Source organism: Ipomoea triloba, chromosome 13 (genome assembly GCF_003576645.1).
Source record: "Ipomoea triloba cultivar NCNSP0323 chromosome 13, ASM357664v1".
Taxonomy (NCBI): domain Eukaryota; kingdom Viridiplantae; phylum Streptophyta; class Magnoliopsida; order Solanales; family Convolvulaceae; genus Ipomoea; species Ipomoea triloba.
Window position 1 is genome coordinate 8,287,517 of NC_044928.1, and position 15,608 is coordinate 8,303,124.

At 36.8% G+C, this 15,608-nt stretch overlaps 1 protein-coding gene and 1 pseudogene across 2 annotated transcripts; one reads left to right on the forward strand and one right to left on the reverse strand.

The window, feature by feature from the left end:
- The first annotated feature begins 320 nt into the window (after nt 1–320).
- LOC116003078 (mitochondrial Rho GTPase 1-like) lies at nt 321–6,320 on the forward strand. Of its 2 annotated transcripts, none has more exons than XM_031243255.1 (14): nt 321–660; nt 779–911; nt 1,371–1,520; nt 1,613–1,789; nt 1,906–2,157; nt 2,736–2,804; nt 3,033–3,088; nt 3,396–3,477; nt 4,055–4,266; nt 4,409–4,478; nt 4,755–4,867; nt 5,337–5,487; nt 5,631–5,817; nt 5,923–6,320. In XM_031243255.1, the coding sequence occupies exons 1-14, from the start codon at nt 455–457 to the stop codon at nt 5,979–5,981; spliced, it is 1,917 nt and encodes a 638-aa protein (XP_031099115.1). In that variant the 5' UTR covers nt 321–454; the 3' UTR covers nt 5,982–6,320. The 2 variants fall into 2 exon arrangements, with proteins under 2 accessions (XP_031099115.1, XP_031099114.1); XM_031243254.1 differs by having other exon boundaries at nt 322–660; nt 5,908–6,320.
- A 3,220-nt stretch (nt 6,321–9,540) lies between these two features.
- LOC116001143 lies at nt 9,541–11,873 on the reverse strand (annotated as a pseudogene).
- Between the last annotated feature and the right edge of the window lie 3,735 nt (nt 11,874–15,608).

Below are 15,608 nucleotides of genomic sequence, written 5' to 3' on the forward strand. Positions count from 1 at the left end.
ACGTTATTACAAAAGTTGTAAATATTGATTTTAGTGACAATTATAATCAATTTTTCTTATATTATCTTGCATTCATATATTTTGAATTACTGATTTAAATAAATAAATTCAATATTCAATTACATAAACATCTCTTATATAATTTTACATTAATATACTTTGAAATACTTATTTAAAAATAATATATTTGCGCAATACTAATGAAAAACTAGTATATAAATATGAAATAATGATGTCACTGAAAATCCCCTAAAAATGATGGATACTCGTACTCTTAAACTGCACATTACGTCAAAATTGTATTGGAGAAAATGAAACCTTAAAAAAAAAGGGAAAAGAAAAGAAAAATACGCACTACCAAGCTCGTTTCAGCACTCTACACTCCTAGGATTGCAGCGAATCGGGTTTGAGAAAAAACAAAAAAGGATTGCAGCGAATCGATTTCTCCGATCCAATGCCAGGCACTTCAACTTCCGGCGGCCGCGCCAACGTCCGAGTGGTGGTCGTCGGCGACCGCGCAACCGGCAAGTCCAGCCTCATCGCGGCGGTCGCTTCCGAGTCCTTCACGGAGGATCTCCCGCCGGTGCTTCCTCCCACTCGCCTCCCCGCGGATCTCTATCCGGAGAACGTCCCCGTCACAATCATTGATACAGCATCGAGGTTTGTTCAAATACGAGTGATAGTCGTTTCGTTCGGATACTGCTTCTGCTTACTTTGCCTCTTTCTGATTATAATTATTAATAATTAATTATAATATTGAATGTTACGTGCGATCTAGTTTGGAGAGCAGAGGTAAGCTCGCCGAAGAATTGAAGCGGGCGGATTCAGTAGTGTTGACCTATGCGTGCGATCAACCTGCCACTCTGAATCGCTTAGGCATTTTCTGGCTTCACGAATTTCGTCGGCTGGAGGTTTATTTATTTAATTATCAATTTGATGCATCTTCTTCGTTCGCGGAATAATACTATTTTTATGCTTCAAAAAAAAAATACTTATTTTTATGTTTGATCATCCATGCATCTTTTACTTCAATAAAACTAATCATTCAAATAATGTTTTCCTGTTCTATTTTCACTCATTTCCTATGATTCAATCTGCTCAGTTTAGAGGCAAGTAATTGGAATTGAAGTTCTAGAGATGTTTGTTTGGTGGCTTTTAATACTCCGGATTAGAAATCAAATACCATTGGAATGAATTTTAATGAAACACTCCATTACTAACTTTCTGTTGGCTTTGAACGAAATGCCCAGCCTTCTTTTAGTATTGGCAGTGTGGCTTGTGTGTTTTTTCTCCTAATATTTAATGCTAAATATTGAACAAAAATTCTCTAGATGTACTGATTTGACTGCAATTTTATTAACAAGGGATAGATCAAGGCACCAGTCATTGTTGTTGGATGCAAGCTAGATAAGCAAGATGAGGAGCATCATATGAATCTAGAGCAGGTGATGGCTCCTATCATGCAGCAGTTTCGGGAGATTGAGACTTGCATAGAATGCTCTGCAGCTAATTTGGTTCAGGTCTGTCAACAGGAAGTTGTATTGCTTTGTGTTTCTTCTTGCATGCTTGTTTAGTATTTGACTGTGAATTATGTTTCCATTATTCTTCATAGGTACCTGAAGTATTCTATTATGCACAAAAGGCAGTACTTCATCCAACAGCTCCACTCTTTGATCATGAAGCCCAGGCTCTTAAACCTCGTTGTGTGAGGGCTTTAAAAAGGATATTTAACCTTTGTGATCATGATGAGGATGGTGCCCTCAATGATGAAGAGCTTAATGACTTTCAGGTCATTCTTTGCTCTAGTGTCGTTTAATTTGCTAATGTATGGTATAATTTTTCTTATGAAATGTTATAGTTCTCTGGCACTGTGCTCTCTCTATTTTGAACCATCTTCATGGACAGGTCAAATGTTTCAATGCAGCGCTTCAGCCAGCTGAAATAGTAGGAGTTAAACGGGTAGTACAGGAGAAGCTACCAGCAGGCGTCGATGACCTTGGGCTTACTTTGGCTGGGTTTCTTTTCCTTCATGCTCTTTTTATAGAAAAAGGTCGACTTGAGACAACCTGGACTGTCTTAAGGAAATTTGGGTATAATGATGAAATTAAACTGAGGGATGATTACTTGTCTATTCCATTCAAAAAGGCTCTAGATCAGGTGAGTCTTTTACTCAACCAGTTTATTTCTTGTATGCTATAATGCTATTAGAAGAAGTTTTTGCTTGGTCTGACTTAAATCTTTATATCTTTTTTTCCACACATCAAAGTTTTGTGTTTAGTTGTGGGGAGTGGGTTCCCTTGTTTAATTGGGTTGAGGAGAGGATAAATAGCCATAAATATGAATTAATATTTTTGAAGGTTCCAAGAGTAAACTTGGAGAGATATGGTTATTATTCAGTTAGCCATTATTTGCAGAAATTATCTTGACTAAGTTTACACCAACATTCATTAATTAATTGCGTTGTAAGTTGAACTGCTAATTCATCTTGACCAGTGAGGGGCATATGTGACCTTGACTCCTTGAAGTCAAATCATTTGGGTATGAAATGTTTTCATTTATGGACACCAGTGTTATCTATACATCTGCAGCTCTCAATTTGATAATCCTCATCATATTTTTACAATACATTCTGTGGACAACTTTGCATTATTCATGCACAAACACATTTTGATATTTATTCATGTATTTTTCACATTTGTCCAGTTCTTTCTGATTGTGTGCTTGCCTTCATGCAGAGCATGGAATTGACTAGTGAAGCTGTTGAGTTCTTGAAGGGGATCTTTAGTACATTTGATGATGATAAAGTATGCATTCTGTCTTTTTCTTTGTTATATTTCCATTCTACTATTCAGTGGAAGGGGATTGCTTTTATTGCAGTGGTATGATTTGTGGGTCTTAAATTTGTTCATTGTATGTTAAACCTTTTTTTTAATCTCCTAAACATAATATGTTTGTCATCATAAATGTTTCCTTCAATTCCTAGTTATGACTTTTGGTATATTCCTAAATTTGTGTATCACTATGCTTGTCAGGATGGAGTTCTTCGGAATTCTGAGCTTGACGATCTATTTTCTACTGCACCAGAAAGGTAGGAATCCTTCACTTGTGGCATGATTACAATTTTGCTATTCACCTCTTTGATAATGGTGTACATGGATACCCCCTTAACTTTTATTCCATTTCCTAGCAAAAGTGCTACAAAGCTTATAATGAAATAGCTTGATTAGTCATCTTTGTGAATAATATTACATGCCTTCATAGCTATACCTTGTGAAGAAGATAGTGATTAAAATTGATAATCTGTGTGTGGGTATTGCAAATAAACACCAGTTCAGTCTTTCCCATCCTTTTCCTCAAACACCTTTCTGATATGGCTTTAATGTTTAATATTTCAGTCCCTGGGAAGAAGCTCCCTACAAGGAGGCAGTTGAAAGAACTCCATTAGGGGGCTTATCACTTTCTGCATTCTTGTCTGAGGTTTGGATGACTTAAAACCATCTCTTCTTCCCTTTTGATGCTGTGCAAAGCCCTTTCCTCTCTGTGTGATACTGTAATAATAAGCTAAGGCTTATTAACCATTTTATTTTATTTCATTCATGTTGGATCTGGGTCTCTTCTGTCTATTCATCATTACTTCTTTTTGTCAAGTTCAGTAACTTTGGTTTAGTTTTTTTTTTTCTTTTTGTTTTTTTTTTAAAGAACCTCATGCCATACATAGTTGTTTCATAGAATGTATGGAGCGATTGGTTAGTTTCACACTTTCACTGATGCAACATCCTTTTTTTTTTGTTGGATATAGACCATTGAGATTTTTAATTAGCTTTCTTTTTCATCTTTGCTATTTACCAAGTGTTTTGAAGAACTGACAAATTGGACAAGCATTAAAATCTTCCTGCTCTACATGTCAATATTTGCAACAATTAATTGTGTAGTAAATGTAAAATCTGTGCTATTGTTTATATATGGTGTTTTATTTTTGGCTTTATCTTTATTTTATTTGGGCATTTTCCTGCTAATATTCAGCAATCTTATCTCGCTTACATTTATTGCACAGTGGGCTCTTATGACATTACTGGAGCCATCACAAAGTTTGGCCAACTTAACATATATCGGGTATAACTGTGATGCAGCATCTGCACTCCGTGTTACTAGGCGCAGATCAGTAGACCGTAAGAAACAGCAGTCAGATAGAAATGTTTTTCAATGCTTTGTGTTTGGACCTAAATATGCTGGAAAGTCTTCTTTACTGAAGTCATTTTTGGGAAGGTGCACAAATGGACCTATAACTAAATAAATTCCTTTCTTTGGATGTTCTTGTCATTCTCTCTCAAACCTACTGATTTATCCAGAAGGCATATCATTAAGATCAAATTTGTGTTTTAAATTTTGTTGATGTGATCAAGTACAGGCCCTTCACTGATGATTATGTACCTACGAGTGAAGAGCGGTATGTTGTCAATGCTGTTGACTGTCCTGGGGTAAGTTCTCCAAGTGTAACATAATTTGACTCAAACAAATTTTGTAATCTATCCTTCACATTCACACAGTTGTGTACATGCATTACACAATTCATTCAGAATAAAGAATTCCTCTAATGAATCTTTTATAAGGAGTGTTTCTGATCCATGCCATCTTATATGGTGCATGTATACACATCCTATGTGATTATGTACTGCATCTGTGAAACACCACATTATCTAGTTCATTGAAATTTAAATAACATTGCTATGATGAATGATTTACCCTTTCTGCAGGGTATTAAGAAAACGCTTGTCCTTCGGGAGATTCCAGAAGATGGAATAAAAAAATTATTATCTACTAAGGAGTCTTTGGCAAGTTGTGACATAGCAGTGTTTGTATATGACAGGTTGGTATAAGAAGTTATTTTTATCATAACTAATCACATGTGGGCAGATTCACGTCAGTTTGCACTTGGATGAAATTTGATGATATATCATTTTTTGTGAAAGCAGTTGAAAGTTTCAATCTACTATGTCTCATTTTCAGTAAATTAAAACATACTACTCGATGCTAGACCAAATATATGTACAAATGGTAAAAAGCATCTAACCTTGTGATGTCTGATTTCCTACTGGATTGTATAACCAAACTTATTGGATCATTTCATCATTTTCATGACTGCAATTCCATTGCAGTACTTTTGGTTCTTTGAAGCTTGATTTTCCATCTTGCTTCTCCAGACCCCACATCTGCAACCCAACACTATTTTAGTTGGGCCTTCCCCTTTAATATACAGCTTCAGCACTTTCTGCTAATCTTTCCTTGTTCTTAGCCTGATATGCCTAGCATTTTTCACATTATTCATTTCTCTTCAGCTCAGATGAATATTCTCTAAAAAGAACTTCAGAATTGCTCATGGATGTAGCAAGGCAAGGGGAAGTTACTGGTTTAAGTGTGCCGTGTCTGTTTATTGCTGCTAAGGATGATTTAGATTCCTATCCGATAGCAATAAAAGATTCTACAAAGGTAGCATCTTTTGTTCTTGGTTCCACTTTAATTTATTCTGTATCATCCCTGTACCACATTGACCATTAATATTCTGTGTAAAGATGTCAAAAAGAATTGCTTCCTAATCAAGATGTGCGATTTGCTTTGTTGAATTGCTACAGATATGCCAGTATTTTGGGATTGATTCACCTATTCACATTAGTGTGAAGGAGAGGGATCTGAACAGTGTGTTCAGTCGAATTGTGAGTGCAGCCGAACACCCTCATTTGAGCGTCCCCGAAACTGAAGTTGGTCGCAACCAGAAGCGGTATCACCAGCTTATCAATCGCTCTCTGATGGTTGCCTCAGGTATCTTGAATTAGTATTCAACAGATGCTCATTAGGATCACTCGCTTTTCATTTTTCATTCAAATCCCTGACTCTTTATTCAAATATCAGTTGCGGCTGCTATAGGTATAGTTGGAATGGCCGCATATCGCTCTTACATTGCAAGGAAGAACACCTCCGGTTAGGTAAAATCCTTTATCAATTGTTTGCTGCTGGTCAATTACAATGGTTGCTCTGCAATTGATAGTCTTCTACACATTCTCTGTATATACCAATTTTGTCTTGGGCAAGGTTAAACTTTGAATTTTGCTTGAAATTTGATTCAAAGCATGTATTTCCACCTCTATTATTTTATTTTATTTTTTTTGGTAAATATGATGGTATGGTGGGATTCAAGCACACAAAGTTACACTTTGAGCCCCATTTTTGTTGTAATAATCTCCACTTCCTGTAGAAAACACTCTATTTTCTACAGTATAAGTAATTAAATTGCTGTTACATGGTGGTATAATTGTACATTCCTATACGTTTTTGTATCTGTACTAATTTTGTTCATTTCTTCCCACATTGCTTTGTATAAGAGAATTTTGTGACACAAATAATAAGCCAAATAAAAAGACTGACAATTGGCTTGGTAATTACAAGGATTTAAGTTTGACTCCACTTGTAAGCTGTCTATTGCCTTTGGTTTGATTTGATAAGTTATAAGCACCTTAGACTGGTTTACCTTCTTTTGGTTCTTTGTTGGTTAGGGTTACAATGTGAGTTTTATTGAGACTGTATCTTTGGGTACCGGTTGTGAGTTTTCTTGTAAATTAAAAAGAAAAACCACGATGTCCATGCAAGGAAGAGGAAGTTTCTTATATTTCACTAGGCAGAAAATGACACAGGAAATGGACCATGTAAACCTGCAAAGGGAATCGGTGTTGTAGTTATTACCTTTACTCGGACAAAAGCGCTTTACACAACATGATGTGAAAGCGAAGGATTCTTTGTTAGTCATGTTACATTTTATACAATTATATTATATAGTTATTATTAATGTAGTGGTTCCCAGTTAGTCAATAGTGAGCTCCTATAGGATAGGAGAGTTAGACGCTAACTCTCGTATAGGGACTCTCTCACACTTGTAATTCAGTTATTGAGAATTATCTACGTTCATCTGGTATCAGCGTTAGGTTAGGATCCTCTCCTCTCACTCTCCACCTTTACCGTAACCAAAACAATGACCTCACCGGCGACTGATGGCGCGGTCACCCCCTCCGTTGCCGCTACTACGCTGCCGACGCCCTCACTATCGGCGGCACACCATTTTCTTTCGATAAAGCTCACTTCTCGTAACTATATTTACAATTAAATCATGTGTTCCATCTCAACTAAAAGCCTAAACTGGTAGTTGGACTGCACATTTATGTTTTATATTATATTTATGCTCAACACGCTCCCCTCATGTGTGTGGGCCGATTGTTTTGATGGGCTCCAAGTAACACGTGGACCATAGTCTATTTTTTTATCGGGTGACGCAGATATTCGAACCCAGAACCTTTGGCATGGCTCTGATACCAAATTGAATCATGTGCTCAATCTCAACTAAAAGCCAGTTGGACTGCACATATAAATGTAACTGTTAGAATTATCTACGTTCATCTTCTTGAGGATCAATGCCGTTGTAAACGTAAAAGTTTGAATAATATTTTGAAATTCAAATTTTGGTTACATGTACCTATCAATGTGTATAGGTACAAGATTTATGGATGGCCTTTTGATTCTTCAACTGATGTCTTGAACACTTCATTCAAGGGCCTCTCGAATTTAAGTGGCCTAATCTTCGAAGAAAAACTTATATGTTTGTTCTTTTGAAGGGTTTCTGGGTTTAAATGATTTGATTTTCAATAGGAGGTTTGGATCAACATGATAGACATGATCTTCACAGAGGAACTTTTACTTTCAAGATCATGTGGCTTTTATTTTCATGATCATTTTATTGTGATCTCTAAATAAGTTTCAATGCTTTCTATGATGTCTCTCGAGTGTTTACATGATTTTCCTAGGATGATTACATAGAAAATAAAGCTCTTACTGTAGGATAGAAGAATTTGGATATGTTCAAACTCCTTTGATATTATCTAATTAAACAAATTAGATAATATCAATATTATCCAAAATATATTTAAATATACTAAGGGTGCGTTTGGTTCGCACATGGGAATCGGAATCGGAATGGGTATCAAATACTTGGTAAGGGTAATGGGTTTTGGTGAAAGTATTTAGCATGTTTGGTAGTTGGGTGGAATGGGAATGATTATTAATAGTTGGGGAAGAAATGATGAAGGAAGATGAAACCCTTATTTAATAAGGGTACGGGTTTTGCCATTAATGGGGTATTCCAAACCCATAGTAGCATTCACAAAACCTATCAACCAAACACTAACAATCACTTTGATACCCATACCTTATGCCTAAACCCCCCAACCAAACACACCCTAATATTGATAACTAATCATATTTGTCAAATTTTCTATGTCAACAAATGCCCCCTCGAGATTTGCTTATATGTCACTTGATAGCATATACCACTTGAAAGTATGTAGTGCAAGGAAGTCTCGACACTACAACTCATGACGATAATTAAAGATATGAGGTCATTTTTAACTCGTGCCAAGAAGTAGCTTGGAAGATATGAGGCCGTTTTGACTCGTGCCAAGAGCCTTGATGGATATGAGGCCATTTTAACTCGTGCCAAAGAGTATCGCTTAGCTTCTCTATTTCAAATTTCATACATGGTTTGCACCCATATCAGTTGAAATGCATGTGTCTATGAAGAGATGAGAGGCAGAGCAGCCCCATTGGGCGTGCCAAAATATGTAAACACAAAATTTTGAATAATATTTTGTTGATCCTGATCAATTGATGTCTAAAACATTCCATTGAAGGGAATTCGGAATTCAAGTGGCTTAATCTTCAAGCAAAAACTTATACTACGTATGTTTGTTCTTTTGAAGGGTCTCTAGATTCAAATGGTTTTATTTTCAATAGGAGGTTTGGATTAACATGATAGACATGATCGTCATGGGGGGACTTTTACTTTCAAGATCATGTGGCTTTTATTTTCAGGATCATTTTATTGTGATTTCTAAATAAGCTTCAAAGTTTTCTAGGATGTCTCCGGAGTGTTCACATGATTTTTCCAAGATGATTATATAGAAAATAGAGCTCTTATTTATAGCTATAGGATAGAAGAGTTTGGATATGTTCAAACTCCTTTGATATTATCTAATTAAACAAATTAGATTATATCAATATTATCCAAAATATATTTAAATATACTAATATTGATAAATAATCATATTTGTTAAATTTTTTATGTCAACCGTCGTCACATGCAACCAATATACGAAGTAAGAATTAAAAAAATGTCATCCTGTTGGGAGAAGACTTTCTCAATTAGGGTCTGACAAAAATTTGAGTTTAAAAGAAATTATGCATATTTGGGATGTAAATGAACTAGTGTTTAACTCATGAAAGTGAGATGAAATGACCCAAGTCTCTTCTAACTTAACCAGTGGTGTGGGGTGTTGTTTTTAGGGCTGCAAGGCAGGGCCGTCCCAATAAAAATTGGGGTCCTGTGCGATATCTTAAATTGGGCCTATTTTTCAAGTAAATTTTATATATAAATAATAGTTATTCAAAAAGTTGTGTCAAAAATTTAAAATATAAATATTGTATAAAAAATACATCTAAATTTCATTTAAAAAGTGACATGCGTCGTGCACATTTAGATGCAAAATCATCCACTAAACTTTTGATATCAACTTCTTCCAAAATCTCATTTTGAATAGAGATTAAAGATAATCCATTGAGTCTCTCTTGCAAAATACTTGATCGTAAGTAAGATTTCAAAAATTTCAACTTTGAAAAGCTCCTTTCTGCAGAGGCAACCGATATTGGGATAGTCAATAATATTCGATATGCAATAGTAGCATTTGGAAAACAACTCATCTGCTTCAATGAATTCAATATACTCACTGCTCCTATATTTTCTTTCGATAAAATCTCTCTAAGCAATTTTAGCTCAATATACAATTCATTTCCATCAATATCACCACACTGTTCATCTTTCTTAAGAGTTGCTTCTAAACAAATGCAAGAAGACTTCAAATCCATATCAGCCATCGATTGTAACTTGTGATAACTAAACAAAAAACCAAAAGTTCCTTCATATACTTCATATTGCTCAAACCTCTGGGTTAATGAAATAATAGCTTGATCAACAATGTATAAAAAATAATGCACCCTAAAAGATTCTTCTGGTGATAATGAAGTGTCATCAGCACTCTCATCAAAGTGTCTTTTTTCTACGAATTTTTCGCTTTTGAGGAAACACTGGCTCAATTTCTAATTCAATGACAATTTCCTTTGCAACAACCATAGCACTAGAAAAACCATTTTCTCTATAATTCTTGAAGAAAGAAACTAATTAACCCTTTAATTTGATGAATAGCAACATCAAGAAGCATATCTTTTGTTTGTAATTGCTTGCTAACTAAATTAATTGCATATAAGATTTCAAACCAAATGATTGTAGCTAGCAAAAATTCAAAGTTACTAAGCTCATTTGTAGCTAAAGATCTTGCCTCACTTTGAATTTTAGAATCATTGTCTGTATCTGCCACTTGAAGTAGGGCTTCTCGAATATCACTGACTTGATATCTAATTGCTTTAACACTTTCTACACGACTTTCCCATCGAGTAGATGAAAATGGCTTAAGAGTTAGATTTGTTACATTACTTTTCAAGATATGCCACCTCTTTGTGGAATTAGCAAATATTGTGTAAATACGTTGCACTACTCCAAAGAAATCTCTTGCTTTGCCACAACTATTCGCAATGTCACACAAAGTCAAGTTAAGACTATGACTACCACAAGGAGTATAAAATGCTCTACGATGATTTACATCCAAGAGTCTTTTTTGTACACCTTGATGTCTCCCTCTCATATTTGACCCATTGTCATAACTTTGTCCCCTTACATTATCTATATCAAGATCAATTGATATCAACACATTTTGTAATACTTCAAAAAGACCTTGGCCAGTAGTGTCATTCACAACCAAGAATTCCAAGAATAACTCTTCTATTTTAATTGGATATGTTAATATATCCACACATCTTAAAATCAAAGACATTTGTTCTTGGTGACTGACATCAGGAGTACAATCTAATATCACTGAAAAATATTTTGCTTCTTTGATTTTTTTGATGATCTTTGTTTTAACTGCAGTACCAAGCATAAGTATCAATTCATTTTGAATCCTATGACCAAGATAATGATGATGAATATCATGATTTCTAGCACGCAAAACATGTTCTTGAATGATTGGATCAAACTCAGCCAACATTTCAATTAGACCCAAAAAATTTCCATTGTTATTCTCATACAACTTCTCACTTGTTCCACGAAATGCCAAGTTATATTTAGAAAGATACTTCACAGCTGCAATAATCCTAAATAATACTTTCCTCCAATATTCTTTTTCTTTCAAAAGTTGTTCTTGAGCCACTTTATCAATTGTCTCATGTTTTTGTAATCTAAGACGCAACTCCATCCAAGTTGTCATATTAGTTATATGATCTACACTCGTTTCATGCTCTTTAAGTCTAACACCAAGATGTGTTCAGCCCTTAAAACCTTCATTGACCAAAACACCTTTTCCTATACCTTTTTTAAAAATCTTGCAACAGAAACAAAACACCTTGTCAAGTTCTTTTGAATATACAAGTCAATCTCAATCACACTTCTTTCCATTTGGCAAATGTCTTGTGTAAAATGCTGACGAAAATCTTCTAGAGAATTTATCTTTAGGACCTTTATTTATTGATAAATCTCTTTTAGGACCATCTTTCACAAGAATATCTATTAATTTAGAATCCAGGGTATCCCAATTTCTTGGATCATATATGTCAAATAAAAGCGAATCATTTGGTTTATCATTGTGACCAACATCATCTAAACAAGTATCAACATTCTTATTATTTTCATTGTCACAATGATACCTATCATCGTTGTACACTATCATTTAAATTTTTTCCAATCTCACAATCATCTTGATCTTCTAAATGAAGATTAGCATCTAACAAATTTTCTTGGGCATCATCTTTTTGTACATCTATTTGAGTTTCTTTTATAATGAATTTTTCAAGAGCTCCCTTTTGAGATTGAGTTAGTTGCTCAATTCTTCTTTTCTTCTTACGCTTCTCAAACCCAGATAAATATTTTCTAGAAGACATAATTATAAAATCTTAAGAAAAAATAAGAATTTATTTAGAAACTTCATGAATAAATAATTAATCAAGAAACAAATTATTGAATATATTGGTCTAAAATAACAATTATTAAGTCATGCAAATAAAACAATAAATAAGAATTGTGAAATATGTAATAATTTTAATTACCTGTTAAGAGGATTGAAAAACTTGAGTAATCAAGAAGAATTGAAGAATTTTGAGTGCGTATCGGCCTATCATCTACTGCGTCAATTGCGTATGTATTTGCTTTCTAACTACTGCTTTCATCGTCTGCGAATAATGTTTGCATCAATTAAAAAATTGCCTAATACCTAACTAGGCTAGTTGTGAGTTGTGAGATTTGTGTACATAAAATATAACTTATATAAACTTAGCTGCAATTTGATTTTTAGTACGTAAAGAAAGGAAAGAAAATTGAATTGAATTTTAGTAAAGGAAAGCAAATTGAATTGAATTTTAGTAAAGAAAGGAAAGCAATTTAAATTAGAATTTTGCCTAATATCCCATTAGCCGCCTGTCACCTGCCGCCATAGGATTTTGGATTTTGCGTAAATGTAGCCTATTCCCTTCCAATTAGTCGCTGCCGCCTCCAAGCTAGTATATACATAATTTTTTTTAAAATATGGGCCCCCAAATTTTGGGGGCCCTGTGCAACGGCTCTGCTGCAAGGTAGCTATACGGCAGGCCAACACTATCATAAAATTAGAGAAATAATAAAGTAAGAACACTAGAACAATTGGACAAAATAACTGCACTTGCATTAAAAATCAGAATCCCTTACAATGTGACCCATGTGGGTATTTATACAAGATTAATAAGCCTTAGAAAAGAAAGAAAAGAAATTAACAAATTTGACTTTAAGAAAGCTAGTTAAACTGCCCAAATCGCCATAAATACTGCATACTTTGAATTAGGAAAGAATCTCGCAAAACTCGCCAAGATTCCTTGCGAATCCACGATTCGCTGCCTCTGAGTGCCGCAACCACACTGCCTATGTTAGGAGGGCCGCTCGAGCATTCATACCCGACCCATTTACTGGAAAAAGTGAGTCAGTTGGCGGGCTCCAAATGCTAGGGGCTCTTAAGACTAGGGCTGTCAAAATGGGCCGAACCCCGCGGGCCGGCCCGCACCCGCCCCGTAGTGGGGCAGGTTAGGGTTAGGAAAATCATGGCCCGCTAAGGAGCGGGCCTAACGGGCCTGGCCCGCGGCCCGCGCGGGCTAACCCGCACAGGTTGCGGGCCAAGCAATATTTAAAAAAAATTAATATATATATATATATATATATATATATATATATATAAAGTTGTAAACCTAGTGTTCTGTGCGTACACAGAACGTACTGAACACTAATTTAATATATAATTATATATTATATATATATATCATATATATATATATTACATTAATTATATAATATATATTAACTTAGTGTGAAGAACCATACCAAAACAGAAACATAAAAACGAAAACGTCTACCAGGTACAGGTTACTGAAATTAGTTTCTTGAACCATCTAAACCTTTAGATGAAAGATGGCAAAATGATAAAGCATTACACACAAGGCAAAGTCATACACAAATTTTGGAAACATACAGTAAATCAATTGAAAGGGTTATCGAAGTTCATCTTGTATATAAATATTAAATAAATTGTGTAATTGTTACTTAATTTGCCATGAAAAAAAAAAAAAAAAAAAGCCCGCGGGGCCCGCCAACCCGCGCAGGTAGGGCTAGGGTTGCATGAATCCTAGCCCGCGGGCCTAACGGGCCTGGCCCTCTAAAAAATTGGCCCGCGGTGGGGCGGACCGGCCCGTTTTGACAGCCGTACTCAAGACTAGGTACCCTACTCAGGGTATCCATTACTAGTCCCTCACATTCCTAAGCTTTTGCAGGGCAATGACTCGGGAAAGTAAACAAGCAAGTAGCCTTCTTGCTCCCGCATTGCCTGTTGGTGGCAGTCTTTATCTTGTCAATCTTGAAGTGTAGCTAAGTATAAATCCGCACCCAGTCGGGTCGAGACAACAACCATGACCTATCTTCCCCAACTAGTTTCGATTTTCTGGACTGGTTCCGTGAAGGTCGCCATCAATACGACATAATTATTGCGTCTCCTCGATTCCCGCCGGTTATCTTTTAAAAAAAATCGTCCTTTTTGTCAGACGTTACGACCGCTTTCTAGCTGTCCGATGCCGTCCACGTGTCACTATCTGGTATCCGGCCTCCCCTATAAATACTCCTCCAACCTCCTTACCCTCTTTTTTCCGCTTTCCTCCTTTCTTCTTCGGTGATCCTTCTCTCTTCTCTATGTTTCCCGCCCGTCCCCTTTGCCTTTGTTCAACCTTTTCCGCAGTCTCCAGTCACCAGTTCCTGGTCAACCACCATCACTTCATCAGCATCCTCCCCTCCATTTCATAAAGGCCAGCTACCTCTCATCCTGTAATCTTCTTTGTCTTGCAATGTCTTCTTCCCAAACTTCATCCCCGTCGTCTTCTCGTCATCAAGGCGTAACCATCAATCCTCCGACCTCTTCTTCTCGGCCGACGGCTACCACTCGTGCTACCTTCGTTCCCCGGTCCAACCCGCAATCGATAGAGATCCATGTTACTTCGAGGACCTTGAGTGGCATGCGAGCCGCCACTTCACTCTTACTGCCGTCGACTACAACCACACTTGCCGACTACTTGACCTGGCGACGGAAACTCAAGAAGTCGGCCAGCGGTTGATCACCGACCCCTCTAGAGGGAGGCTTTATTGGTATTCATTACCAGTCAGTCTAGTGGTTTCCGCATCCCAATCTTCCCTTTTCTCTCCCAACTTCTCAAGTATTACAGGTTAGTGCCCGGCAAGCTGGTGCCTAACTCGTACCGCCTCATAGTCATTTTCTTCACCGTCCTCCACTACCTCGAGAGGGAGGTCTCTCTACCACTCTTCCACCAACTCTTTCGACTAACAGCAGTCGGGTCGGTTGTTCTTGGGTACGTACAAATTCGTGCTCGAGACCATCCATAAGGGCTGGAAGGAAGAGTTCCTTCTTCGTTCGCCCAGCTGCTCCGCACTCGGCCTACGATTTCCCGACTGCTTGGGCGGCGTCATGTTACGTTTGCAGAAAAGGCCTACGTGTCCCATAGACCTGGAGCAGATGGTCGAGGATTTAGTCTAGAGGATATCATCTCTACCCGCCGATGGTCCCGACTACGTGCCATACAGAGGGTAAACATACTACGTGTAAGCGCAGACAACACAGGTTTGCCCAACGATTATTCTAACTACCTACTTCTACTTCCTTTCTTGAATTTCTAACTGTTTGCCTTGTGATTCCGGGGAACAACGACATTGAGGAGTCTTCCAGCGACTCTAACCAATACGAGGATGCTAACCAGGAAGAGCTAATCGCCCACCACTCACCCTGTTGCGACACCGTGGCCACCGCTGATGACGCCATCGCCCTCTCCTCAGACGAAAAACAACAGCACTCGACTGCCGCAATGGCTCACCACAAAGCTCTCCT